The sequence below is a fragment of the Denticeps clupeoides genome, chromosome 17 (genome assembly GCF_900700375.1).
Source record: "Denticeps clupeoides chromosome 17, fDenClu1.1, whole genome shotgun sequence".
NCBI lineage: Eukaryota > Metazoa > Chordata > Actinopteri > Clupeiformes > Denticipitidae > Denticeps > Denticeps clupeoides.
The window spans coordinates 283,327-309,080 of NC_041723.1; the positions used below are offsets into that span (position 1 = coordinate 283,327).

Genomic DNA, 25,754 nt, shown 5'->3' on the forward strand with positions numbered 1-25,754 from the left:
TTTGAATTTTTGAATTTGAATACAGCCAATACGTGCCATGAATTTATAATCAATATAATCAAGGGGGGCAGTGGTGGCCTAGCAGTTGCCCCGTAACCGGAAGGTTGCCGGTTCGAATCCCGATCCGCCAAGGTGCCGCTGAGGTGTCACTGAGCAAAGCACCGTCCTCACACTCATGGTGCCCACTGCTCACTCAGGGTGATGGTTAAATGCAGAGCACACAAATTTCACTGTGTGCACCGTGTATCACATGTGACAATCACTTCTCTTCACTTAAAAACTCTGCTTTGTGGGTGCAGTGGTATCTGCCAACTGTTTATTTTTTCAAATCCTGATGGAACAAATGGGGGGGGGTGATGCTCCTGAACATGTCCATAATTTAAACCATTCGGCACGAATCGAGACTCTCGGCCTCGCGTTCTCTCCGCTGTCTATATCGCATGATTAATTCCTGCCGTTCCAGCATTTCGTGCCGTCATCGTTATTCGCAGGGAAAATAGCCCGATTCACCTCTGGCCGGTTACGTAACGCCGCACCACGCAATGTAGCGCTCTGGTGGCGTTCCCATGACGTCACGCCTGCCGGCCAAACGCCTCATCAGTCATCGCGTATAATAATAATAATAATAATAATAATAATAATAATAATAAAAACAGCACGTTGCGTCCGCAGATTTCTGATCCGAGGACGGAAAACACCGAACCATCCAGTTCGTAAATCGGTGCGGCGTGGAACGTCCCGCCGGATTACTCGCGTAATCCGATTCTGCTCCAGTTTTGTCTCGGCCAGACCCGACGAGTCGATCGCGCTCCTGCGCGCCGGGATTTGACGTGCGCGCCCAATAAATAAAACCACAAATCCCCGCAGTAACGCCACCGGGGCCGGAACCCGGCGGGCCGGACGGTGACGCCACCGCCTCGCTCGGCGGGGAGAAGCGAGGACGCGTCCGCGGGTTCGAGCGGCTCGGAACGACGCAGACCCGCTCCGCGATCGAGCGCGTCGTGGCTCGATTGAGCCCCGAAACTCGCTGGCGCGGCTCCATTGCAACTTTTCGCTCCGTCCAGCGGACCATGTTCTCGTCGGACTGAAGCGGGGAACCCGGGCCGAACCCCCGCGAGGCCGGACCCGGTTCCACACCCCCCCCGACCCCGCCTCGGAGGCTCAGTAATGCGGGCTGTTGCTGCTGCGGCGGCGGCGGCGGAGGAGGCGGCGGCGCAAGATGGCAGATTTTTATTGAGTTTGCGGCCGAAGTCTCGCCCGGTTCCGTGCCATGAATAGCGGGGAGTCCGGCGCCGATGGCCCCCGTGTACGAAGGTGAGACGCCGCGGCTCTTCCCGCCTGTCAGGTCCCCTCCGGTAAATACTCCCGGTCAGCGGCGGCCGGGGCGAGAACGCGTCTCTCTGGCGGGATTTAAAACGTCGTCTCGGCCGCAGAATCCGCCGGTTAAATCGCCGTTTTATTACGTTATTACGCTCGGACGCGCTTGTTTGGAAGGTGCGTGTTTTGGAGCGAACTGGGCCGTGATCCTCCTCCTCTTCTTCTTCTTCTTCTTCCTCCTCCTTTTTATTATGAATATTATTATAATTATTTTGTAACCGGCAGTCCGAGAATCGCCGCGTTTATTGCCGTTTGGACGGAACCGGGCTTAATTGGCGCCGCTGCGCCCCCTGGCGGACGCGGCTTCTGCGCAGCGCCGACTACACTCCGCCTGTGAGTGAGTGTGTGTGTGTGTGTGTGTGTTGTGAGTGTGTGTGTGAGAGACCCGCTTTCACGGTTCTGTAGAAACGTACAGTAACGAGGAATTATTTCTGGCGCCCAGAAGATTCGCTCCTAATCGCGTTTTTATGAGCGAACTTCGAAACGGGGAGGAGCCTGTGGGCATGATTGACAGCTGCGCAGGAATGAAGCCCCTCCTGCCAATACGCCACACGCCCAGGTGTTTTAACTGTTGCGTGTAATTTGCATATGTAAATAAGGGCCTGGCCTCGGACCCAGGTCAGGTGCTGATGTTCGTAAACGTAAAGTTCCGCGTTGCGGCTACGAGTGTGACGCTGAGCTGAACCCGCTGTCTGTTAATGTCAAACTCAACACTGATTGGTCCAACTGGACTTGTACTCGGGTGAATTAATATCATTCAAATTTGGGTTCTGGACCTCGTTCCCGCGGGACCGTACGTGTCTTCTGGTCGGGGGGACGTGCTGCTTTCTGTTAATTTTCCCGCGGCGCCGGCTGACGGGCAGGTACCGATCAGCTTGATGGACGGATGGCTGGACGGGCCCAATGGGCTCTCTTAACCCCACGATCCCGTTTCCCGTGTGGCGGGGACAAAAGGGGACCCCGGTGCTCCCTTCCAGCGTCCCAGCGGCTCTTAGACCTGAATTACGGTTAAAACGATGAGCGGCGGACCGGCGTTGTCCTGTCCCTTCGCCAGATCCTCTCCGTCCGCGCGGTCCAACTTCAGGGATTTAGGATCTGGAAAAGTCCGGCTCTTTCAGGTCAAGATATTCCCCGTACGGCGGGACAGACGGGCGGACGCGCCTGTAGGTCCCGCGTAGCCCGAGTTTGGACAGATGGAGGACTGATCCAGGGGGCTCAGGCACCGACCCAAACTAGCAGGAGGACGGATGTCTGCTGAAGGGGCCGAGGGACCGATCTCCCACACGGACATGCGTGATCTCGCAGCGGCGAAAAGGCCGATTACTTTTAATCTAAAATAACTCGAGACGTTAAATCCGCATATTTCACAAATTGAGTTATGTCAGATTTTACATGTATTTAAAATGAATATTTTTGTTTAGTTTGTTTTGCCTGTCTGGGTCCCCAACGTGGACCCGGCCAGACGTCTGGTTGTGTTGGACGCCAGCTCGCTCCTTATCTGCTGACCCCGAACTGGACGGGGGGTTCGGAGTCCCCCCCAGACGGGCGGACGTCCCACGTCGAGGGGACTTTAAATCACCGGCAGGAGACGGGGCAGAATTTACATTTTACGTTTACGGCATTTACCAGACGCCCTTATCCAGAGCGACTTACAGTCAGTAGCTACAGGGACAGTCTCCCTGGAGACACTCAGGGTTAAGTGTCCTGCTCAGGACACAATGGTAGTAAGGGGGATTCGAACCCGGGTCTTCTGGTTCATAGGCGAGTGTGTTACCCACTAGGCTACTACCCTTCTTTATACCCCCCCGGCGGTGGGTTCTCGCTTCCCATCATGCATTTAGCTGAGACGTTCCCGCCGCTCCAGAGGGGACTGCGTTTCCCAGGAGGCCGCGCATGTTCAGTCATGGCATCGCTACGCGCTGCGCCAATATCGCATTCCGTTTTCGCAGCAGCACAGCACACGGTGACGCGGTGAAACGTGTTCTCTGTATTTAACATCACCCTTGGTGACAGTGGCCAGGCGCCTGGGCGCATTGTCCTGCACAGCTGATGCTCCAGATCGCTGTCGCCGGGGAGTCTGGGTAAAGTGGCGAAGTGGCTGAGGCACGATGGACGGATGGCCCATTTTTGGACATGGTTTGTGTTCATTGATGCCTCCAGAGTTCAAGCGGTGAAAATCAACACGGTGGCGATGGTGGGCGTGGTCACGTTTGTGGCGTAGGGGGTGCCACAAATGTCAATCATGCCTTCGGGCTCCTCCCCCCTTTGAACTGTCTTCGTAGGGACATGATCTAAGTTCATCTCCTGTGTGTAATTACATGGCAACAAGAAGGTTCTGTTTGGTGGGTCTCCAGCAGTCTGGTTATTTTACAGCTACTGACCAGGATGGGAGTCGGGGGGGTTCGCCTCGTCTCCGAGTTGGTTTTTTTGTGGTGATGAGAAGGTACGGGACCTGCTGTGTGTGTGTGTGTGTGTGTGTAAGACTGTTAAAGAGCCCTTTACTGATCCTCACCGCGCAGCTCTGGACTCTTGGTCTGAGGAACCGAGATGGTGGGAGGTGCGTGTGGATCAGAGGGTTTTTTGGTCTTCTGAGATGTTCTTTTGTGTGTGTGTGTGTGTGAGAATGAACCAGGTAAAGGACAAAGACGTCCGTATGCGATGTGCTTGTGTGTGCCAGAGGGACGGGACGTGGTTCTGTGTGTGTGGAAGGAACACGCCCATCTGAGTAAAGTCAGAAAAAGGCCAGCCCCTGACCTTTACTTATGAAAGCGTGACCTTTCCAGACTCTCCCTCACCACGTCGGCCAGACGGTCGGAATTTATTTTGTTGTTTTTGAGCGGCAACATTGCCAAAGGCCCTGGTGGCGACGGCACGTTGCCGGGGGAGACGGTGCGGCGTTGGCCTCCCTGTTGAAGGCCCCGCCCCTCTCCGTCTCCGCCGCCTGATGGATGCTCCCTGCCTGCTCGTCCTGAATTACAGGAAGCGTCCAGCTCGGAAGATGGAGACGCAGTGAGAGACGCGACGGAGGAGGGGGGCGGGGTCCAGGGAAGCAGGGTGTGTGTGTGTGTGTGTGTGTTGTGGGGGTTAAGGCTCTGAGGCCTTATCTCTCTCCACCTCAGTCTGGGAGTGTGAGAAGTGAGCTCTTTATCTCTCTCTCTCACTCACACACACACACACACACAAGCAGGCTGAGGTAGCGGCTGATAGGCCACCAGGGCCGGTGTGGTCGTCAGGGTCGTTAATGCAGGCGCTCAGGAAGAATGTTCCAGAAACAGACCGATTGGGTTTGCCTCATTGTGGGCGGAGCCTGTCCAGCCATGCTGTGCGTGCGCTTCTGCTTCTGTGACAGTCCTAGTTTAGTTAATGATCATTAAAAAATGGTCGTGTCATGATTAGTGTAATTGGTCTTTCTATGTGATCAAGGATACTTTGAAAATTAAGTGATTGTGAGACGCTGCAGCACAGCACACGGTGACACGGTGAAACGTGTCATCTGTATTTAACCATCACCCTTGGTGAGCAGTGAGCACCATGATAGGCGTCCGGGGAGCAGTGTGTGGGGACGGGACCGTCATGAAGGGGACCTCAGTGTGTGGGGACGGTCGGTGATTCGAACCGGCCACCTTCTGATTACGGGGCCGCTTCCTTAACCGCTAGGCCACCACTGCCCCCGCCCCCGCGTGTATTTATCGTTAACTGGCTCATGGCGGCAGCCGGTACGGCGGCCGGTTTTTGCCGGTTTTGGTTCAGGTTTGTCACATGACGTCACCGAACTCTGATGCTGTGAAGATTGTCGCACGATCACAGTGGAAAGTGACATCACGACTTGAACACTGCAGACAGTGACGTGCGCGTCGGTGATTATTGGCGAGGCTCGGTGTGAAATATTTTACTTGAGAGAATGGATCCTGCCGCCAGAAACCACCGATTCCATTGACATCTGAGCGTCTTCCCGCGTCCTCGCAATGTCCCTCATTCGCTGCTAACAGTCCTGTCTGCCAGGCCGCCTCCCAAAGAATCTGCATATTGCGCCTCCCTTTCGGTCTTTACTCGTCCCTTCTGGTTGGTTTTGTGGCTCTTTGCCGCTCTTGATGTTCCGCCAGTCTCCTAGTACAGTGTGTGTGTGTGTGTGTGTGTGTGTGTGGTTCCTTTATTTCGTCTCAGGTGGACGTTTTGCAGAATTCTGGTAGGACTCAGGATCAGGATGTTTCTAATGGAGATCATTTTTATGGTTGTGACGTCTGAATGTAAAATGGCGGGGGCGTGTCCTGCTGTTTTCCGATGGATCTTGGAGGCGTGTCTCGCCTCTGAGAAAACGTGCTGTCCCGTCTCCTTGGTAGGATAATAAAGTTACTGAGGACGAAGATGAGTGCCAGCGCCACGCTCTCTGGTTCAGTGGCCCACCTCGCATTGCATTATGGGTACTCGTATTACTGCAGATGTTCATCCAGCTCAACACGTGCTTTACACACACACACACACCTGTACACACCGCAGCTCCACGGCAGAACGGAGGCGCACCGGTCACCTGTACGGGTCCAAGGGCACGCGTTGGACGGGCATTTCCTGTTGTGACATTTCGTAAAGAATCTGGTGTAAACGGGCGAAATCCTCCGGAACGATTCGATTAAAGTTGCGTTCTTGCTCGCACACTTTCAATTTTCTTCCTCTCTTAAAAGGTGGACGTAGGTCCTGCAGAACGTTGACAGCGCTCAGGCATACACACGCACACACACACACACACACACACACACACACACCAGAAAAAAGGCGCAGGATTTGACAGTTTGATAAACAGGCTGCAGACAGTGAGAGGGAGCAAAGGAAGCGTCTGTCTGTCTTCTGTCTTTCTGTTTCTCCCGCCCTCTGTCAGTGTGTGTGTGTGTGTGTGTGTGTGTGTGTGTGTGTGTGTGTGTGTGTGTTATGTGGACAAGAACAGGCCTGTGGTTCCGTGTTATCAGACGCTGCCCTGTCCCGACCTGTTTACCGCCTCACATGGGACTCTTGTTTTAATTTCAGATAGTCATCATACACACACACACACACACACACACACACACACACACACACACATACATCCGGTTTCTTGTGTGTGTTTGACTGATGAAGGTACACAGAGGAAGAGGCGAGCGAGACAGAAAAAAGGAAATCCAGAGCACACACAGATGATGGATGGTGGCAGAGAGCAGCATTAAACACACACACACACACACACACACACACCGTCATTACTCACGTCCTCCTGTCACTGTGTGTGTGAGAAATTATCAACACACACACACACACACACACACACACACACACACACACAGACCCATGCATGTCCTCATGAAACTGGCCTGTTCTGGACAATGATCTGTGGGTAGCAGCAACACTGTGTGTATGTGTGTGTGTGTGTGTGTGTGTGTGTTAAATCAGCACATTGATCTTCGGTAGTGATGATTGTCATTTGCGTTATTTCTAAAGGACTTCGTAGAAGATTCGTAGCTACTCTGGTTAGTCAGAAAAACCCAAAATAGCAAAACGGACATTTATTTTAATTCAAGATATATATTACATGTGTTCATTAGACAAATGTTGGATTATTGGGATCTATTTAGCAGTTAGAGCCCAGCCCCAAGTGACCGGGTGTGGTTAGAATTATTCGTAAATAACGGCTGGTTACGTAACCCCGTTTGGCGGCGTCAGGCGTACTTTAAAACGTTATAAAAGGCTGCTGCTGCATGTTCGGTCCGGTTCTGCGCGTTAAGGTGACCCCGTCCCGTGTCCTCGCCGTCCCGGGGGCCGCCAGAGGACTGCAGGTGGGCTGGGCGGAAATAAGAGAAATTGGGGCGCGGACGCCCGGGGCGCGGGGCGATAATACTTCGTCTAGACGCGCCGAGGCCACTTCATTAGGCCGCTGGTTCCAGATTCTGACTGCCAGCACCCACATCGCCATGGATACGTCTCAGTGCACCCCATATAGGGTCGGAGATGTCTCACACACACACACACACACACACACACACACACACACTCACTGCTCTCTACACTCGGTAAACGTTGGCGATATCGGAATACCAGGTCGGCGTTTACGCATTTCAGATCTGGACTCAAATTAAAACCAGCTTACAGGGAGGCGTCAGTCCTCGTCCCGTCCCGTCCCGTCCCACACGCCGCTCCTACACAGAGAAGATTAGCCGACCTTCGACCTGAGAAATAATCCCGGTGGAAGCAGATCACCATCACACACACACACACACACACACACACACACACACACACACACAGCCCTGCACACGTTTGGACAGAATAAGCGTGTAAAAGTGCGCGGTCCAGCCACCGTAGGCCGCTGTGTGTGTGGAGGTGGGAAACCGTCCCTCGGAATTCCGTCCCTTTTCGGAGGGTCGCTGGCCCGCCCCGCTGTTTAATTACTTCCTCGTCTGCCATTCAGAGCCGTTACCGTGCTGGGAAGTGGCGGCCACCGCCAAATCCCCGGGATTGAGGCTGGCGCGGCGTTCCCGGGACCAATTACGGACCCAATTATTTATAGCGTAATCCAGGCGGTGACATCTGGCGCAGTGTTTTATGGGATTATGGGGTGTCTCCTCATTGGCCAGGACCATCCGTCACACTCCCGTCAGCCTCCTTAATGGGTCGGGATGAGCGTGTGAAGGCGCGGCCGGTAACCCAGCGGAAAATTACGGTGAATTGGTCAGGATTGGGATACCTGTGTTTCCGTCCAAAAATGCATTTTGTTTTTTTAGTTGTTACTCTAATTATTGGGATTGATGAGGTAAAATTTTCACTTATTTATTTATACTTTATTAATCCCGAACGAAATTGCTTCTCTGTATTTAACCGTCACCCTTGGTGACAGTGGGCACCATGACAGGCGCCCGGGGAGCAGCGTGTGGGGACGGGACCTTCATCAAGGGGACCTCAGTGGCACAGTGGCGGATCGGGATTCGAACCGGCAACCTTCCGGTTACGGGGCCACTTCCTTAACCGCTGGGACACCGCTGCCCCTTAATATGAGCCGGTGGTGCGATGGACGAATATTTCACTCGAACTCTGACCTCACTGGTGGGTTTTTATAGCGGCTTTTCCACGGAAACCGGCAGCTCCTCTCCGCCGCGTCTGGCTTTTCCTGACGGACTGCAGGATGTTCACATCCGCTGAAGGAGATAAGGCCGTTTCTCTCACGGTTCATCTGTTTATTCGGAGCATGGAGAGAAGAGCTGCGTCGCCCATTCACTCAGTCGGGGGACCTGATATACGATTATAGGGACCCCCCCCCGGTCCCCATAATAACAGTTCATATTATGTGCAGTTAGGCCGGAGTCCTGCTGATCTGCACCACGTGGGCAGCAGGTTGAGGGTCTGGCGCGTGTGGGTGTGCGGACGTATGTCGAGCTCGTGGAGTGGAAGCGTGAACAGGTGGTGTGAGGCACGTTCCTACACACGGAACCACACTTTTTTATGTCCGGATGATTGAACTGCGCCCCTTTAGCTCTCGATGTTCTCTGAAATCGAATAAAAGTAGGTAGGTAGGAGCCTAGTAGGTAACACACTCGCCTATGGACCAGAAGTCCAAGGTTCAAACCCCACTTAGTACCATTGTGACTTAACTCTGAGTGTCTCCGGGGGGGGGACTGTCCCTGTAACTACGGACTGTAAGTCGCTCTGGATAAGGACATTGGAATGTCCACACTCCTGCGTTTGATGTACAGGCTTCGTGTGGAGAAAGTGTCCGATGTCTTCGCGTCTCACTCATGGGTCCTTTTGAAGCTGTAGATGTGGCTCGCGATGGAAAAGCGCATCCATTAATGAGGGGTGATTGCTGTTGAGTAAAGGCAACCCAGCGGGGGGGGGGGTAAACGTGCCCCGGCGCTCATCTCTCTCTCTCTCTTCGTTTCCATGGCGGCGCTACACACGGTTGTATCAGACATCACCAGTGGTCACTTTCTGACCAGTGCTTAACATTTAACCAACTAGCGTAGCGTGGAAGCTTGGGGGACGTCGGGCATGTTCCCGGTGTCCCCTCTTGTCCCAAATTCAGTAAATTCTGCCATCTGCGGGCCGTATGCGACAGGAAAAGTGATGTTGGTGTAAAAACGTGGTGAGGAAAGTAACCGGTTTCTCTCCGCCTCTCTCCGCTCAGGTATGGCCTCACAAGTGCAGGTCTTCTCCCCTCACGCCCTGCAGTCCAGCGCGTTCTTTAGCGTGAAGAAGTTGAAGGTGGAGGCCGGCTGCGGTTGGGAAATGACCGGCTACGCCTCCCATGCCGCCAAGGTGTATCCCCAGCAGAGCAGCAAGGGCGCGGCCCAGATGGGCCTGAACGCCACGCTCCCGTACGAACAGGCGCTCGTCTTCCCGGCCAGCACCGGTCACATCGTGGTGGCCTCGGCCAGCAGCACCGGCGCGGGGGCGGGGCACAACCTGACGCGCCGCAGCACCGTGAGTCTGCTGGACACGTACCAGCGGTGCGGACTGAAGCGTAAGAGCGAGGAGCTGGAGCAGCCACTGCCGCCGGCCGACCACGGCAGCGTGCAGATCGTGGAGGAGCAGCCGTCCCTCGCGGTCCAGACCGCGCCCGGGAGCGGCGCGGCCGCGGCCCCCGCTGCCGCGGCGACGACGACCAACTCCACCGCCGCGTCGAAGAACGGCGGAAGCAGCGGCGAGGGCGACTACCAGCTGGTGCAGCATGAGGTGCTCTGCTCCATGACCAACACCTACGAGGTGCTGGAGTTCCTGGGGCGCGGCACGTTCGGCCAGGTGGTGAAGTGCTGGAAGCGCGGCACCAACGAGATCGTGGCCATCAAGATCCTGAAGAACCACCCGTCGTACGCGCGACAGGGCCAGATCGAGGTCAGCATCCTGGCCCGGCTGAGCATGGAGAGCGCCGACGACTACAACTTCGTGCGCGCCTACGAGTGCTTCCAGCACAAGAGCCACACCTGCCTGGTGTTCGAGATGCTGGAGCAGAACCTGTACGACTTCCTCAAGCAGAACAAGTTCAGCCCGCTGCCGCTCCGGTACATCCGGCCCGTCCTGCAGCAGGTCGCCGCCGCGCTGATGAAGCTGAAGAGCCTCGGCCTGATCCACGCCGACCTCAAGCCCGAGAACATCATGCTGGTGGACCCCACCCGGCAGCCGTACAGGGTGAAGGTCATCGACTTCGGCTCGGCCAGCCACGTGTCCAAGGTGGTGTGTTCCACCTACCTGCAGTCCCGCTACTACAGGTGAGTTCCTCCTCTCCGTTCTGCTGTGAGCGGCAAAGCCGGGCCTCTTTGAAGGTTTCGTGTTCCTCACGGTAAAACCTGGTGAAAGGATCTAGTTTGGCCTTCGAAAACGGACATTACTCGGTTTTGTCTGGTAGACTTTAGGAAATACAGCTTGCTGAGAGGTAATTTAGCGCGGCCCCTGTCCCCTGGGGCTCTGGGTGGGAGGTCATCCGAAGTTCTCCGGTGATACCCTGCCCTCCTGTAATCCACACCAGAAGCCTGCCATGCTTTCCCACGCGGCATTGCAGCCCCGGCCGTAAAGGAGCCCCTCGCCGAGGAGATCCGGGTACCGTATGATGCGGGACGTTTAAACGACACCCTGTATCTCTATCACCTGTGAGATGTTGACAGGACCGTAGTCTTCCCAGGTTCCAAGACCCAGGTTCAAACCCCGCTTACTACCATCGTGTCCCAGAGCAAGACACTTAACCCTGAGTGAGTGTCTCCAGGGGGGGACTGTCCCTGTAACTACTGATTGTAAGGCGCTCTGGATAAGGCCGTCTGATAAATGCGGTAAATGTAAACAGATCAATAAGTTTTTGATTCGTCCAAACTGTTTTATTTTCTTTCTTACAAAAAGCAGCGGCGTGGCTGGGAATTGGAGGCGAGGTCCGTGCCAGCGATCAGCCCGAGCGGGCTTGAGCGATTGGCAAGCCGCGCACTTGGCCTTGTGCGAAACCCGCCGTCTGCCTCGCCCGTCGGGGCGCGAGGGACGAGCCGACAGACGAAGCGATTACAATCCGGAGTTCGGGAGCTCCTCTGTTTCTGGCCTCGGGGTGAAGAGAAGGAAAGAAATAATATTATGCCGCCTCTTTGCCTGCTTTTGAAGTAAAACTGAGGCTTTCCGCTTCGGGATTTAGGAACAGACCCGTAGGCCTGTTGACAGGATCAGTGCAGCGTGGGAGGAACAGCTTCCGGTCGTTTCCGGTAAAATACTTCATTAGGCAGCGAGAGGGGCCTTTCAAAATTAGCTTCGAGAGCCGTTCTGCAGAAGTGCAGATTTGTCCCTTTTGCCATAATTATTGCTGTAAAAGAACCAGGTGACCAACAACCATCACTTACCGAGCCGGCCACAACTCTCCACCTCCTGATATAGTTTTTGCGTCGCCGGCCATCTTTGGTGCCGTGGTGGCATTCTAAATAAGAATCGGGCTTCTGAAAATGTTCCTACGATCTGATAAGCACAGGCCGGCATTCGAAGTGGTGCATTTTACGAGGAGAAGCGTTGCATAAGGTCCGGCCGACTGAGGCGGCACTCACTGCGTTCCCAGCCGTCTATTTGTTTTGGCTCAGCCGTAAATCCTCGGGATGGTTGAGCTTTAAACGGCTGCGCTCTGTGCACCAAATGTTCCCTTTTTGCATGTTTTGTAACAGCGGCGCAGCCATCTGTGGTTTTAAAGAGATTCCTCCAGATCCCTTCTACCTGGCCGTGTCAGATGTTCGGGGCTCCGGTCGGCCCAGGTTCGCCCGTCCTGCTGGAATTTGATCTGTCAGCCGTGGCCGTTTTGGTTCTTCAGTCGTGCCGGGGGGCTTCCATGGTTGATCCATCGAGGTTCCGCTGTGGAAGATTGACGGGAGCAAATGAGATGGTGGCGGTGGTGGTGATGAAGGCGAGCAAAACTGGCTCCCACAGAAGACCCGGCAGGAGACCCACTAACCGTCTAAACCGACAATCTGCAGCCGCTCAACCGAATCTTACTCGTCAACTACAGCTTTTTAAAATCCCGACTTTCTTCGTATGCACTACGCCGCTCGATGTCACTCGTCGGCTTTAAACCGGAGGCTGGCCTCCATTTGACCTCCTCACCATCTGTTTTCACATCTGCCAAGAACTGCAAATCGAATTAACGTTTCGCTGAAAAAGCTAATTTACAATGCGCAAAACACTTCTGCCGATCATCGAAACAAACATATGAAGTTCATCTCCACTGACCGTCCATTTACTGCGCCACCCGACCCAGCCCGGCTAAAATGATGGAAATTGAGTCCGAACCAACATTTACAGCTCTACTCTGGAGATAGTAGCCTCTGGGTGGTAGTAGCCTAGTGGGTAACACACTCGCCTATGAACCAGAAGACCCGGGTTCGAATCCCACTTACTACCATTGTGTCCCTGAGCAAGACACTTAACCCTAAGTTGCTCCAGGGGGACTGTCCCTGTAACTACTGATTGTAAGTCGCTCTGGATATGGGTGTCTGATAAATGCTGTAAATGTAAATGGGGATCTGAGGCAGGTATGTTTATGCAGCCGCCAACATAACTAGCAGACCCTGGTCCAGTAGAAGGATTGCAGTGGTTCTGTCACTCGTCCAACACGGGGTCCGTCACTTTTTGCGCTGCACATGGCAGAAAGTTATTTTAAAAAATGTAGCGCGGCCAGCCAATCAGTCAGGTCTCTATCGAGAAACCGTGATTGGTTGCCTCTCTGGTGCTCCCTGCATGGCCGACACGTGCCTTGTTGAGCATTGATGCAACGTGACGTGGTACAGGAAACGGTGGACCGTGATTTGCAGTAGTTGCACGATTATCGGACACCTGTGATCGAGTAAAAATGGCCAAAGCTGATCATCGTCATAGAATTTTGTCAAATTTTGATCGGACCTCCCTGCAGACAAGCCACAGTCTTGTTTGTATATGAAGTCTCTACACTTGCAGCCCCCGAAATCGGCCTGATCCCCCCCCCGGTAAGACTCGAATACGGTCTGTCGGTGTTCACCCTTCCAGCTTTTCTGGACTCTTTCCCTCACCGATCTCTCGCCATCCATTTAGTGCCTGCGACTGTAGCCCTTAATGGCCTCTGTCGCTCTCCTGTCCTCGGGGGCTTCTCCATTGTCACTCCCCCCGCCTCTTTCTTTCTGGCTGCCATCATGCACCGCCGCCTGTTTCGACGAGCTCAGAACCGTCTGATTCTGAGCTATTTTGGGTTTCGTCAGGGTGCTGGTAAAATGTATTTCCAGTTGCCAGTTGAAGAACTTTATTTTAACGTTCCATTATTTCTGATAAAGCACTGATTGTGTTACCGTGTCGTGCGATAAATGTCAATTTTTCAACATCAGATCCCATCCCTCCGTATCCCAGCGTACTGCGGATCCCTGATTCCAGCTTCCAGGGCATATGGTGAGAATCTGTGCCCGTCACGGACAGGTGCTGTAATGAAGCAGGTTGCCAGTAGTTACTGCTCTGTGAAGCGTGCACTGTGGCGGCGTCCGGATCGGGTTCCGCCCGGAGAATACGGGTTGGCCGGAGCCAGGCCCATGCATTGTTTACCTGCCGATAAAATGCCAAACGTCGGCTCGTTCCGGCACGTTCTTGCATGATGCTTCATTTCAAAAATTCCCATGAGGAATATGGTGACTGATGGGGGGGCTCCCTCATTTAATCCCCTCCCCGGGCAGCACAAACTTGCCTCCAGCGTGCAGGAGGTGGTGCGGACCTGCTGACCACACAGTCACCAACAACTGGAGACCAGTGACTTGTACCTCAGTGCCTCAGCCGTCAGGAGTTTAGGACCAATGTGATTGCAGTCCATCTTCTGAGCACACCCCTCTATTGCATGGCTCTCACTGCCTCCAGAGAGCATGAAACATCATGAAGGGCTCCTTGTCATGGCCGGTTCCAACTGCTGCCATCAGGCGAGAGATACAGGAGCGTTAAAACCAGGACGGACTAAACAGAAGCTTCTACCTGGTTGCTATCGGGGCATCTTCTATAATGTTTCTGCTTCATGTTAAATAGGGCAGTAAGGCTTCTACCTCACCATTCTATTTAAATGTTATTAATTTTGTGTTTGTGTTGGGGCAGCGGTGGCCTAGCGGTTAAGGAAGCTGCCCCGTAACCAGAAGGTTGTCGGTTCGAATCCCGATCTGCCAAGGTGCCACTGAGGTGTCATGAGCAAAGCACCGTCCCCACACACTGCTCCCCGGGCGCCTGTCATGGCTGCCCACTGCTCACTCAGGGTGATTGGTTAAATGCAGAGGACAAATTTCACTGTGTGCACCGTGTGCTGTGCTGCTGTGTATCACATGTGACAATCACTTTTTTTTTTTTTTTTTTTTTTTAATATACCTCTCTGTATTTGTACTTGTTACAATGACTGTAAAGATATTCAGATTCTACTGAATTGCTCTGGATAAGGGCGTCTGATACATGCTGTACATGTAAACGATTCTGAAAAGCCGCCTTAACCCCGGAACACCTGAAATAAACCCCCAAGCAAGACCTCTGCTGCGGGCGTAAAATACGTAGTCGGCACATGAGGGCGCGGGCGGAGCCCTGATGACAGGAAGCCTGTTTGCACATCTTCAGAGTCCCCCCGCAAGGTCAACGGCAGATCACGTCCCCTTAGAGACACGGTGTCTAGGACTGGACCCCCCCACCCCCTGCCCCGACAGCTGTGCGGTCGGAGCGAATCGATCTGTCTTGACCTTCCATTTGTGACTTGCCAAAGATCAGGAATGCACTTTTCTTGTAAAAGTGGAGACGTTTTGCTTCAAGAGTCGCTGGGGTCGAGGGGTTGGGTGGGGTTGGGTTGGGTTGGGTTTAGGCTCAGTAAACAGAGGCAGGGATTGGCGGTCCCTTTATCCCCGCCTCCAGCACCCGTACTTTGTCCTTGTGCAGAATGTCAGAATCTCAGACGGCCTTGCAGGTTCCCATGAAGTTCAGGGCCCAGTTCCCCTTCAGTTGTTTTCTCAGTTGGAACAATTTGCTAATGTTTGTGTATGAGGGCAAATAGTTTGGCTAATTTGTGCCAGTCCAGGATCCTCTCTCTCTCTCTCTCTCTCTCTCTCTCTCCCTCTCTCTCTCTCTCTCTCTGTGTGCACACTTTAAACTCTGAACAGACTCTGGTATGAGTACCTGCACTGTGTTCTAAACTCATGTTACACAGTCTGTGTTCCATTAAATGGCTTTGTTTAGGTTGGGCGTGATTGACCTGCAGAGGGAACAATTTGTTGCACGACCAACAAATTTATTGAAACAAGGCACGTAGGCCAAAAACAGAAGCAGAAACTTGCAGTGAGATGGTGGCAAAGTAAGTTTGTGCAGACCAGAAGCAAGCTTTAAAGGAAGTAGATAATGGTAGACAAAAAGACCGTGAGAGCAGGCATGAATCTCTGGAAATTCTACTTGGAACGTCCTAATTGAAATGGATGCCACCACCCCCTATTTCAAAATCAAAGGGCCAGTGGAAGCGGCCCTGTGATCAGAAGGTTGCGGGTTCGAATCCCGATCCCCACACACTGCTCCCCGGGCGCCTGTCATGGTGCCCACTGCTCACCAACTGTGACCGATAAATACAGAGGAAACGTTTCATTGTGTCACCGTGTGCTGTACTGCAGTGTCTCACAATGACAATCACTTCTGTCTGTAGCTAATTCATGTTTCATAGGTTACAATCGATTAGTCAATTGAACCAGCGTTTTGTTGTTGCTGAGGGTGAAAGGTCAAGTGAACAGAATTTTAAAAATGCAGCCTTTTTAGAGCAGTCAGCTTATTATGAAGACCACGTGAGACCCTGTAGGACCCCTCTGCCATCACGGATACCGCTTGGATTAGCCGCATCTTGTTTCCATGTCCCGTGTGTTGGGCCTTGGACCTTTAGCCCTGTCCTCGTCCTTCAGTTTTATCCGCGTCTCTTCACTCCTTCAGAAGACGAGTTTGTGTGAATATTGTTTTCTGCTCTTTGGCCCAGCTGTGATGGGGAGTGCTCCGTCGCTCGCCGCCGAATGAATAATTTAGCGTGATTAAAAGCCTTACGCAGTAGAAATACATCAGTACGGATCATATTGCAGCGGTTGGAGCCGCCGGCGTAATTTGTTTGGAGAAATAATTACTCATGTATTGAGCCGCTGTTAATAATTGAAAGGGTTGGCGTTTGAAAATGTGAAGAGTGGGTTCCAACTCGCTGGGCCTCCAGACTCAAAGCTTTCTGATTGGCCGGGGGACGGAGGTCAAGGGAAAGGTTTCTTTTAGGTCCTCTTATCACTAGGCTGATAGAGTGTGTGCTGATTCGGTGGTCGTGCTGTTTGTGTTACACGGATGGATTTGGGAATAAATCCGTATAGCACGGTGGTTCTCAGAGGTCCACACCACCTCCCACAATTCCCTGCCCTCTCATGGGCCCAGTCAGTGTTTCCCTTTATCCTCCCGTGCTTTTGAAGAGGTACGTCTCCTCTGTACATGATGCTTTTGTCATTTTGAAAAATTTAGCATAATAAAAAAATTATTCTATTGGCACACATGAGTGTGCATACATGCGCTTCTTTTCCCAACATGCACTGCATGTGTCCTGAGCCTGTGTCCCTGTGCATCGGCTGCTTAAGCACTTTAGACTCATTAATGTGTAAAAGAGGCGCCGGGCCGCAAGACGACGCGTTTGCCCAGCGCGTCTCTCTCTCTCTTTCCACTCGATCACCCTTTAACGCGTCAGGGTTCGAAGGAGGGGGGCGCATTAATAACCCGGTCTCCGGACGTATTTATAACACGTCGCTCCCTCGGCTTCAGGCCCACGTTAGTGGCGGCTCTGCCCTCCTCTTTCTCACCCCCTTCCTTGCCCTTCCTGGCTGCCCTCCTCACGCCCCCACTGCGGTAGATTCGGCGGATTACCCCGCGGGATGTGTTTGTGCGCCCCGCGATTTCACAACAGCGTTGGCCGCCCTTGGAAAAGCGGTGAAAGTTTCCTGTGCCGCTAAAACGCTTTATCAGACTCTCATTCTACATTAAATGTATGGCTCCACCCACGCTGCATTAAGTGCATGCCTCCAACCTCTCACGTCCTTAAATGTGTGTCTACACCTGTGTTGCATTAAGTGCATGCCTCCACCCTCACGTCATTAAAAGTATGGCTCCACCCATGCTGCATTAAGTGCATGCCTCCACCCACATGCCATTAAATGTGGCGCTCCACCCACGCTGCATTAAGTGCATGCCTCCAACCTCACGTCATTAAATGTGTGTCTACACCTGTGTTGCATTAAGTGCATGCCTCCATCCTCACGTCATTAAACGTGGGGCTCCACCCATGCTGCATTAAGTGCATGCCTCCACCCTCACGTCATTAAATGTGTGCCTCCACTCGCACTGCATTAAGTGCATGCCTCCACCCATGCTGCATTAAGTGCATGCCTCCAACCTCACGTCATTAAATGTGTGGCTCCACCCATGCTGCATTATGTGCATGCCTTCACCCACCATTCCCCCCGATCTCATTCCTTGTCTCTCTGTGGCCTCAGAGTCGACAACAAAAAGAGGTTGGATTGGCCCTCCAGCTCTCTTTAGTACACAGACACAAAAACACACACACACACACACACAGTCATGCCAGCACAAGGAGCACAAAAACTCCCAACATCCCAACTGTCCTGCATCATTCATCATGTCTCCATGGAAACGGAGGCACAAAGAGATGGTCCTATACAGAGTGCTCTGTGTGTGTGTGTGTGTGTGTGTGTGTGTGTGTGGGGTGAGGGGGCTGACCAAGACGACTAGGATTAGAAGAGCCGTGTAAGGATAAGAGAGCAGTTGAGGACTGCTGGAAATTCCACTTTTCATTCTCCACGCTGCAGCCACATCATCCCACCGTTGCTGAGGCCCGACATGCCGGTCATAGGTACAAGTCTTGGTCATTAATACACGGAGCACCGTGCATTACATTCATTTTATCCAAAGTTACATTCAGAACAGTCAGAGGTCTTGGAGTAACATCTGTTTAATAAGATAGTGCATGGAGTTCATGTCCAGAGCTGCAGGATATGTGTAAATTGGGCAGGTGTAGAGGACTAGGATGTTCTGTACCTGACCACAGTTGTCATTGGGGAGCCACAAATAAGAACCGCTTGTACTGAGAATTTCAGCGTTCCTCGATATCTACAGACTTGTTTAATGGAGTTACGACAAGTCCTTCCTGGTGGGCTGTGGGGGTCTCTGCTCCGTCCTGGTCCTCTGGTTCCCTTCACTCCTGTTGTGCATTCACAGCGCGGAGCAAGTCGATCATAAATTCATCCTCCTGGTTCCTGAGGGCGGCTGCTGACTGACAGAAGTGGCTGAAAGGTTTCCTTCAATCTGTTTGTTTGTTGGAAGTCAGGACAGGAGTGTGAGGAATGCATAATGAGCACTCCAGCCTGACCTGTGTGTGTGTGTGTGTGTGTGTGTGTGTGTGTGTGAGTGTGTGTGAGGGGACTGGCCAACTATAAGCAAACAGAGGGGAGCCATTGGAGTTCAGTAGAAGTAAAAACTGGCATGTGTGTGCAGATGAAGGTTCTGCGGTTCTAATGAACAGAGTCTGTGCTGAAGTAGCCACTCCAGGGCTTGCTTTTACATATCGGCCTTAGTGGTCCCCTAATATTATCTAATCTGGCTACAAGCTCCCCCAGCCACAGTATATTTTCTATTTCTGTCCCGTCGTTATATTGCTCACATCCATTTCTTTAGATGAATTAATGAATAAAAAAAGTAGAGAGCAGGTCACGGTCCAGAAGTAATTGATCATTTCTAACCCATCATTTATTATCATTACGTCTTAGCCATCACATTCGCCGCTTTCCTAATGAATAATTTCATATTAGCATGATTAATGTGTTTGTTGTCCAGGTCTAGACGTTTAATAGCGGTGTGTAGTGCAGCTGCTGTCGTATTTACAGTAATATCGTATCCCGAGCCACGTTCCTGCTGTAACAGGAACTTATCCGAACTAACCAAGGATGGAAAAAATTTCTCCATTTTTTTTTTTTTTTTTTTAAGTTTAACAAGGAAGCCTGAAGTTTAAATGAATCAAATGTTACCCGCTAGGCTACTACCACCCCATTTGGACCAATTGCAGTGTAGCAGATTTTATGAAAACTTTTTTCTGATTTTAGGAATAAATTAATATTTCTTGTTCTGTATTTGATGTTTGTGGGCTTGTTTCTAAGTGGAGATTCTGCATCTTATACGAGAGCCTGGAGAGGAGGCAGGGTGGAGGTGGCAGATTATTTTGGGAATAAATGCCAGATTATTGGCACGTCAGATCTTATTTAATGGAATTTAACTGGACCGGAGCTGCTGGCAGGCGAACGCTTTCCCATCAAGTCCAAATCCATTTGATGGGAGTATGGGGGTGTGTGTTTGTGTGTGTGTGTGTGTGTTTCACCTTCAGCACAGATGAGGTCATCTCCTACGCCACCGTTCCTGCCGATGAACTCTGCTCAGCTGCACTGATTGGCTGCTTAGGGGGGGTCACAGGAAGTCACCCAACATGTTTAATGTTGTGTGTGTGTGTGTGTGTGTGTTAGCATGTGCTGGTTTTTGGGGTGTGTGTGTGAATCCTAACCAGTTCATACAGAGTCACAAGATCCGATTACGATTCCAAAAAAGACAGAGAGAGAGAGAGAGAGAGAGAGAGAGAGACTGGGGCAGGACAAGGCTGCAGGCAAACCCGACCTTTTGAGTGAACATTTAGGTTAGAGAGTGCTGTGTGTGTGAGGACATGTGAGAGATGAACACACAAACAGGAACAAGATTAAGTGATTAATGAACATGTTTTGGGGTTCATGGGTGTAGTTACGTTTAAGGGGTACAGTGTTGTGTGTGTGGACTACATATAACCTTCCAGCGTGTCCTGTTTGGTTTAAAACAGACTACAACGGGATTGAATCTGAGGACAGACAAGCTGTGGTCTGGAATAATTTTAATGATATTTAACTGGATGATTGTCCCTAAATACTAACTGCTGCTCTGAAGTTTTATATATAAACATATTTTTACATTATGTATTAGTGTTTAATCTCTCTCTGAGTTTGATTCATTTCTCTCTCTCTCTCTCTCTCTCTCTCTCTCTGTCTCTTCCTCTCTCACCCTCTGTCTGTCATTCCCCTCCCCAAAGTCTAGATTTATCCAGGTTTCTTTGGAGATATGGAGCATTGCTAATTGAATTCCTTAATTGCCATCATAAGATGAGTGTGTGACCATCCCATTGATGATTTGTATGTGTTTTTATTTATTTAATACACACACACACACACACGTACATCAGGGGTGGAAGTTTGAAATGTTTTTATTTTAGAGTAAAAATCAAATTTTAATGTAATTTCTCTCTCTCCCTTCCTTTTTTTTAACCTCCATGTGGCTCATATCAGCCATTACCCATCATCCACCACACACCCCCACTGGTGGATTTTACTGATATTTTATTTTATGATTCCTAAGGAATGTGACCACACTGAACACCTGACAGAGGTGTGTGTGTGTGTGTGTGTGTGTGTGTTGCTATACAGTAGTGTTTATTAGAAGGGAGCAATCAGGGAGGAGAACGTGAAACTCGTGATGAATTTTAAGTGCTTTGTGTTTGTCGTCATTGGAAACAAGGAAACAATGAGTAAGTGTTCTTTGTCACACTTTTCTTTTCATCGTGTGTGTTTTGTGTGCAGGTGTGTGTGTGTGTGTGTGTTCGTGTTCATGCACACTTGCTCATTAACAGCAGTCTAGTCTGTCATTAACTCTGTCACCAATGCAAGATTGCTGTTCAGCGAGCACACTGGGTTAATGATTGTATGTGTACACACACACACACACACACACACACAGAGAGATGGTGGTTAACAGTAACTATACTTGAGATGATTGTGGGGTGTGTGAGGAAATGAATCTCCTGACATGCACCTTAGATGGTTCAGATCTCTTACACACACACTTTTAGAAGAAAAAGAGGGTAAAGATGGAGATGAATGTGGTTGTGTGTGTGTTTCTGGGTGACCAGGGCTCGGAGAATGCATGTCACACAGAATTTGATTAGCCTGACGCGTGTGACAGGAGGAGGAGGATGAAGATGAAGGTGGAATTACAGAGGGGGGAACAAAGGAGTGAGAGAGACTCTGTCCCCAGTTCACTTCATCATGGATTATGAGACAAATACAGCTCTCACACACACACACACACACACACACACACACACACACACACACACACAAAATGTTGCACTCCAAAGACAAATGAATACAAGAAGAATTAAAGGCCTGCGTGTGTAAATTATTCCATATAATAATAACAATGGGCGCAGCGGCCATTTTATGGCGTGTGCCTTTTCTCTTTTGTTTGTTTAGTTATACCAACATGCCTATGTGCATTATGGGAAAACCCGTCCGTACACTGCAGAGCGAGAGCAGTGGGCGGGGCTGCCGCGGTATCGGCATGTGACCTGCGTCTGTGCTGGTCTGCAGAAATAGAATTGGTCGTTTTTTCTTTTACTCGGCATCGGCAGTAGACGTGGGCGGGGCTTCTGTCTATATCGGCGCCATCCATGGAAGGTCACATCTGCTAGATCCGTTGTGACACGGCCAGAGTCGGAAGCTGCCTCTGCGCTCACGTGCAATCTGTACGTCTCTGTAGACATTTCAAGGCTCCACCCATTAAAGACCCTTTATGAGCGTTGCGGCGTGGCCTGCCGGGGATCCGGCGGGCCGGCTCGGTTCTAGGATGCCCTCTGGAGAACGCTGGACAACGCCTTCCACCCCATGCAGCTCCTTCAGTGGCAGGCCGCGGCACCCACGATGTGGGACGGAGATTCAGAAGGTCTAATAATAATAAAATCCCAAACCCTGCACTGACACCACTTGCAGCCTCACTCTACCCTGGAAGGGGGTCCCTCTCATCATCACTCCATCCCAACGTTTCTTCCTTTCTTTTTTTTTTTTTTGTGTGGAGTTTTTCCTTGTGTGCAGAAGTGTGAAGTGTGGGGGGTGTCAACTGTAGGGTCTGTCAAAGCCCATTGAGACGTACTGTATGTGATTATGGGCTAAATAAGAAATAAATGTTGTTGTCAGGCTCTACAGCAGCTGGCCATACAAACACAGACTAACAACATAACAACACACATCCGATACGCCACTTCCATGTACAATATGTGCATATACGGTATATAGTATATATACTATATAATCTGGCCTCCACAGTCACCGGACCTGAACCCAATCCAGATGGTTTGGGGTGAGCTGGACCAACAAGTGCTAAACACCTCTGGGAACTCCTTCAAGACTGTTGGAGAAGCATTTCAGGTGACGACCTCTTGAAGCTCATCGAGAGAATGCCAAGAGTGTGCAAAGCAGTAACCAGAGCAAAGAAACTAGAATATAAAACATGTTTTCACTTATTTCACCTTTTTTTGTTAAGTACAGAACTCCACATGTGTTCATTCATAGTTTTGATGCCTTCAGTGAGAATCTACCAACGTAAATGGTCATGAAGGTAAAGAAAACACGTTGAATGAGAAGGTGTGTCCTGACTTTTGGCCTGTACTGTATAATCACACGTTTTCAGTATGTGTTATTTGTATAATTTTATATTATACTGTCGGCATAGCCCACTTGTGAGAGTAATAAAGGTTTGATTTATCTTCCCTTACATTTTATTTTCATGCGTGTGAGATGTTTATGTAATAAAATATGATACCACAGCTCCCTCTAGTGCTGCTTCCGTGCATGACATGAAATCCTGAGGATTTCTGAATAATTATTACGAACAGGTTCTTTCTTGCCGGGGGTTTTACTCTCGTGGCTGTAGGTGTGAGTGAGGGTGTAATGAATTGATAAGCAGTGGTTGGTAGGCTGGCAGTAGCCCTAGTGAATTAGACACTCGCCTCTGAACCAGAAGACCACAAAGTGCCAGGTTCAAACCCCACTCACTACCATGGTGTCCCTGAGCAGGGGGACTTGTCCTCGTAAATACTGACTGTAAGGCGCTGTAGGGACCTTGGTGGCGTAGCGTGTGAGGAAACGTCCCTGTAATCAGAAAGCACACTGCTCCCCGGGCGCCTGTCATGGTGCCCACTGCTCTGTCATGGCTGGTGGTTAAATACAGGGGACACATCTCACCGTGTCACCGTGTGCTGAGCTGCTGTCACTTTCAGTCTGGATGAGGGCGTCTGGTAAATGTAGAATGTAAATGTGGTTCTTGTCTTGGTATAACTTCCATCGGGTTGTCTGTCTCTGTGTGTGTGTGTGTGTGTGTGTGTGTGTGTGTGTGTGTGTGTGTGTGTGTGTGTGAAAGCCCTCATTCACCCTCCTCACCCCATGTTGGCACACAGGCCCCCCAGCATGCCAATGGATGGCCAGCTGGGAGGATATCGCGCTCGCAGTCTTCCCAGAATCCTTTGCATCACAGGCCAGTGGTGGAGTGGAACAGTGAGTCTTTATTCTGGGTGCTATTGACATGCACAGAGAGTAAGTGTGTGTGTGTGTGTGTTGTGGGGTGGTGATCGTCCCGAGGACGACCTGGGGAATGTGACATCACTTCCTGTCAAAGGTGGCACATGAGGTTGTGTATTTGAGCCTCTGTGTGTGTGTGTTTTGAATTTTGCTGCCATCTTGATTTCTGTGCTGAAGATTGTTCTTCTGTAACATTTTCGCTATTGATCCCTGTTCGCAGCATTCGTGAATGAGTGGGTGGCGTTTCGAAGTCCCACGTTTCTGACCCGCCTTTGAATTTGCGTTTTATGGCACGTGTGTCACAGGATGACCTGACGGTGTCATTAAATACGTAGCGAGTGATGCGCTCGAATAAACCAGCTGAGTTCCGTTCACTGTGTTTTCACGCTGAACCCGCAATAAACCTGACTGATCTGTTATACATTGGTTATCTGATTCTGATTGGTTGCTGGCTGCGGAAATGCCACCGATTGGCCGGTTTGCTTGCAGGGAAAGTGGCATATATGGACCAAACTGATCTGAGCATGTTTTACTTTTTTAAAAGTGCTGCTCTGTTCTGGAAAAGTAGTGAAATTATTATGTGATTGATTGATTAGATGAGGGTTCAGTGCTGCTCTGTTCTTGAAAAGTAGTGAAATTTTTATGATTGATTGATTAGATGAGGGTTCAGTGCTGCTCTGTTCTTGAAAAGTAGTGAAATTATTATGATTGATTGATTAGATGAGGGTTCAGTGCTGCTCTGTTCTGGAAAAGTAGTGAAATTATTATGATTGATTGATTAGATGAGGGTTCAGTGCTGCTCTGTTCTTGAAAAGTAGTGAAATTTTTATGATTGATTGATTAGATGAGGGTTCAGTGCTGCTCTGTTCTTGAAAAGTAGTGAAATTATTATGATTGATTGATTAGATGAGGGTTCAGTGCTGCTCTGTTCTGGAAAAGTAGTGAAATTATTATGATTGATTGATTAGATGAGGGTTCAGTGCTGCTCTGTTCTTGAAAAGTAGTGAAATTTTTATGATTGATTGATTAGATGAGGGTTCAGTGCTGCTCTGTTCTGGAAAAGTAGTGAAATTATTATGATTGATTGATTAGATGAGGGTTCAGTGCTGCTCTGTTCTTGAAAAGTAGTGAAATTTTTATGATTGATTGATTAGATGAGGGTTCAGTGCTGCTCTGTTCTGGAAAAGTAGTGAAATTATTATGATTGATTGATTAGATGAGGGTTCAGTGCTGCTCTGTTCTTGAAAAGTAGTGAAATTATTATGCGATTGATTGATTGATTAGTTGAGGTCATGTCTGTGTTCTTTTCTTTCTTGTGGCGTCTCAGGGCTCCAGAGATCATCCTCGGCCTGCCGTTCTGCGAGGCGATAGACATGTGGTCCCTGGGCTGCGTCATCGCCGAACTGTTCCTGGGCTGGCCGCTGTACCCTGGAGCGTCGGAGTACGATCAGGTATTCCCCTCTGCACGCTTTCTAAAATGGCATAAATGTCAGAACGCGATCAGGCGCATCGGAAGCCCGCGACGTGACTGGCCGATCGCCCCGAAAAAAAAAAACATTAAAAATGGTGGCTGCATTACCAGATTATTAAACTTGCTGTTATTTTCCTGTTAAATGAAATGGATAAAGAATATTGGGGTGTTATATTGGCTGGATCTGATTTTTGCCACGATTGTGACCCCCTCGCCCCAAACACTGTATATATCTCACACACACACGCACAGACACACACAGATTCCTCATGGGGATCAGAAAATGTCCTTTCCTTCCAACATCTCCACACTTGACCATTTACCTTCTTGCTTGTGTGTGTGTGTGTGTGTGTGTGTTTATTAACACTCAGATCATTGTAGCAGAGAGAAGGAGCTTAATAAGTGTGTGTGTGTGTGTGTGTGTGTGTGTGTGTGTGTGTGTGTGTGTGTGTGTGTGTGTGTGTGTA

General features: G+C 50.6%; 1 protein-coding gene across 3 annotated transcripts in view; it reads left to right on the forward strand.

Annotated features, from left to right (window-relative positions):
* The first annotated feature begins 774 nt into the window (after positions 1 to 774).
* Positions 775 to 25,754, forward strand: part of hipk2 (homeodomain interacting protein kinase 2) — a 44,136-nt gene continuing 19,156 nt past the window's right edge. The window contains exons 1-3 of one of the 3 annotated variants that reach the window (XM_028957528.1): positions 775 to 1,314; positions 9,521 to 10,601; positions 25,144 to 25,267. In XM_028957528.1, the coding sequence (XP_028813361.1) occupies positions 1,296 to 1,314; positions 9,521 to 10,601; positions 25,144 to 25,267 (1,224 nt within the window). In that variant the 5' untranslated portion in view covers positions 775 to 1,295. Of the gene's footprint in view, positions 1,315 to 3,553; positions 3,821 to 9,520; positions 10,602 to 25,143; positions 25,268 to 25,754 lie in introns of those variants that run through there. The other 2 variants (XM_028957527.1, XM_028957529.1) reach the window with 2 other exon arrangements.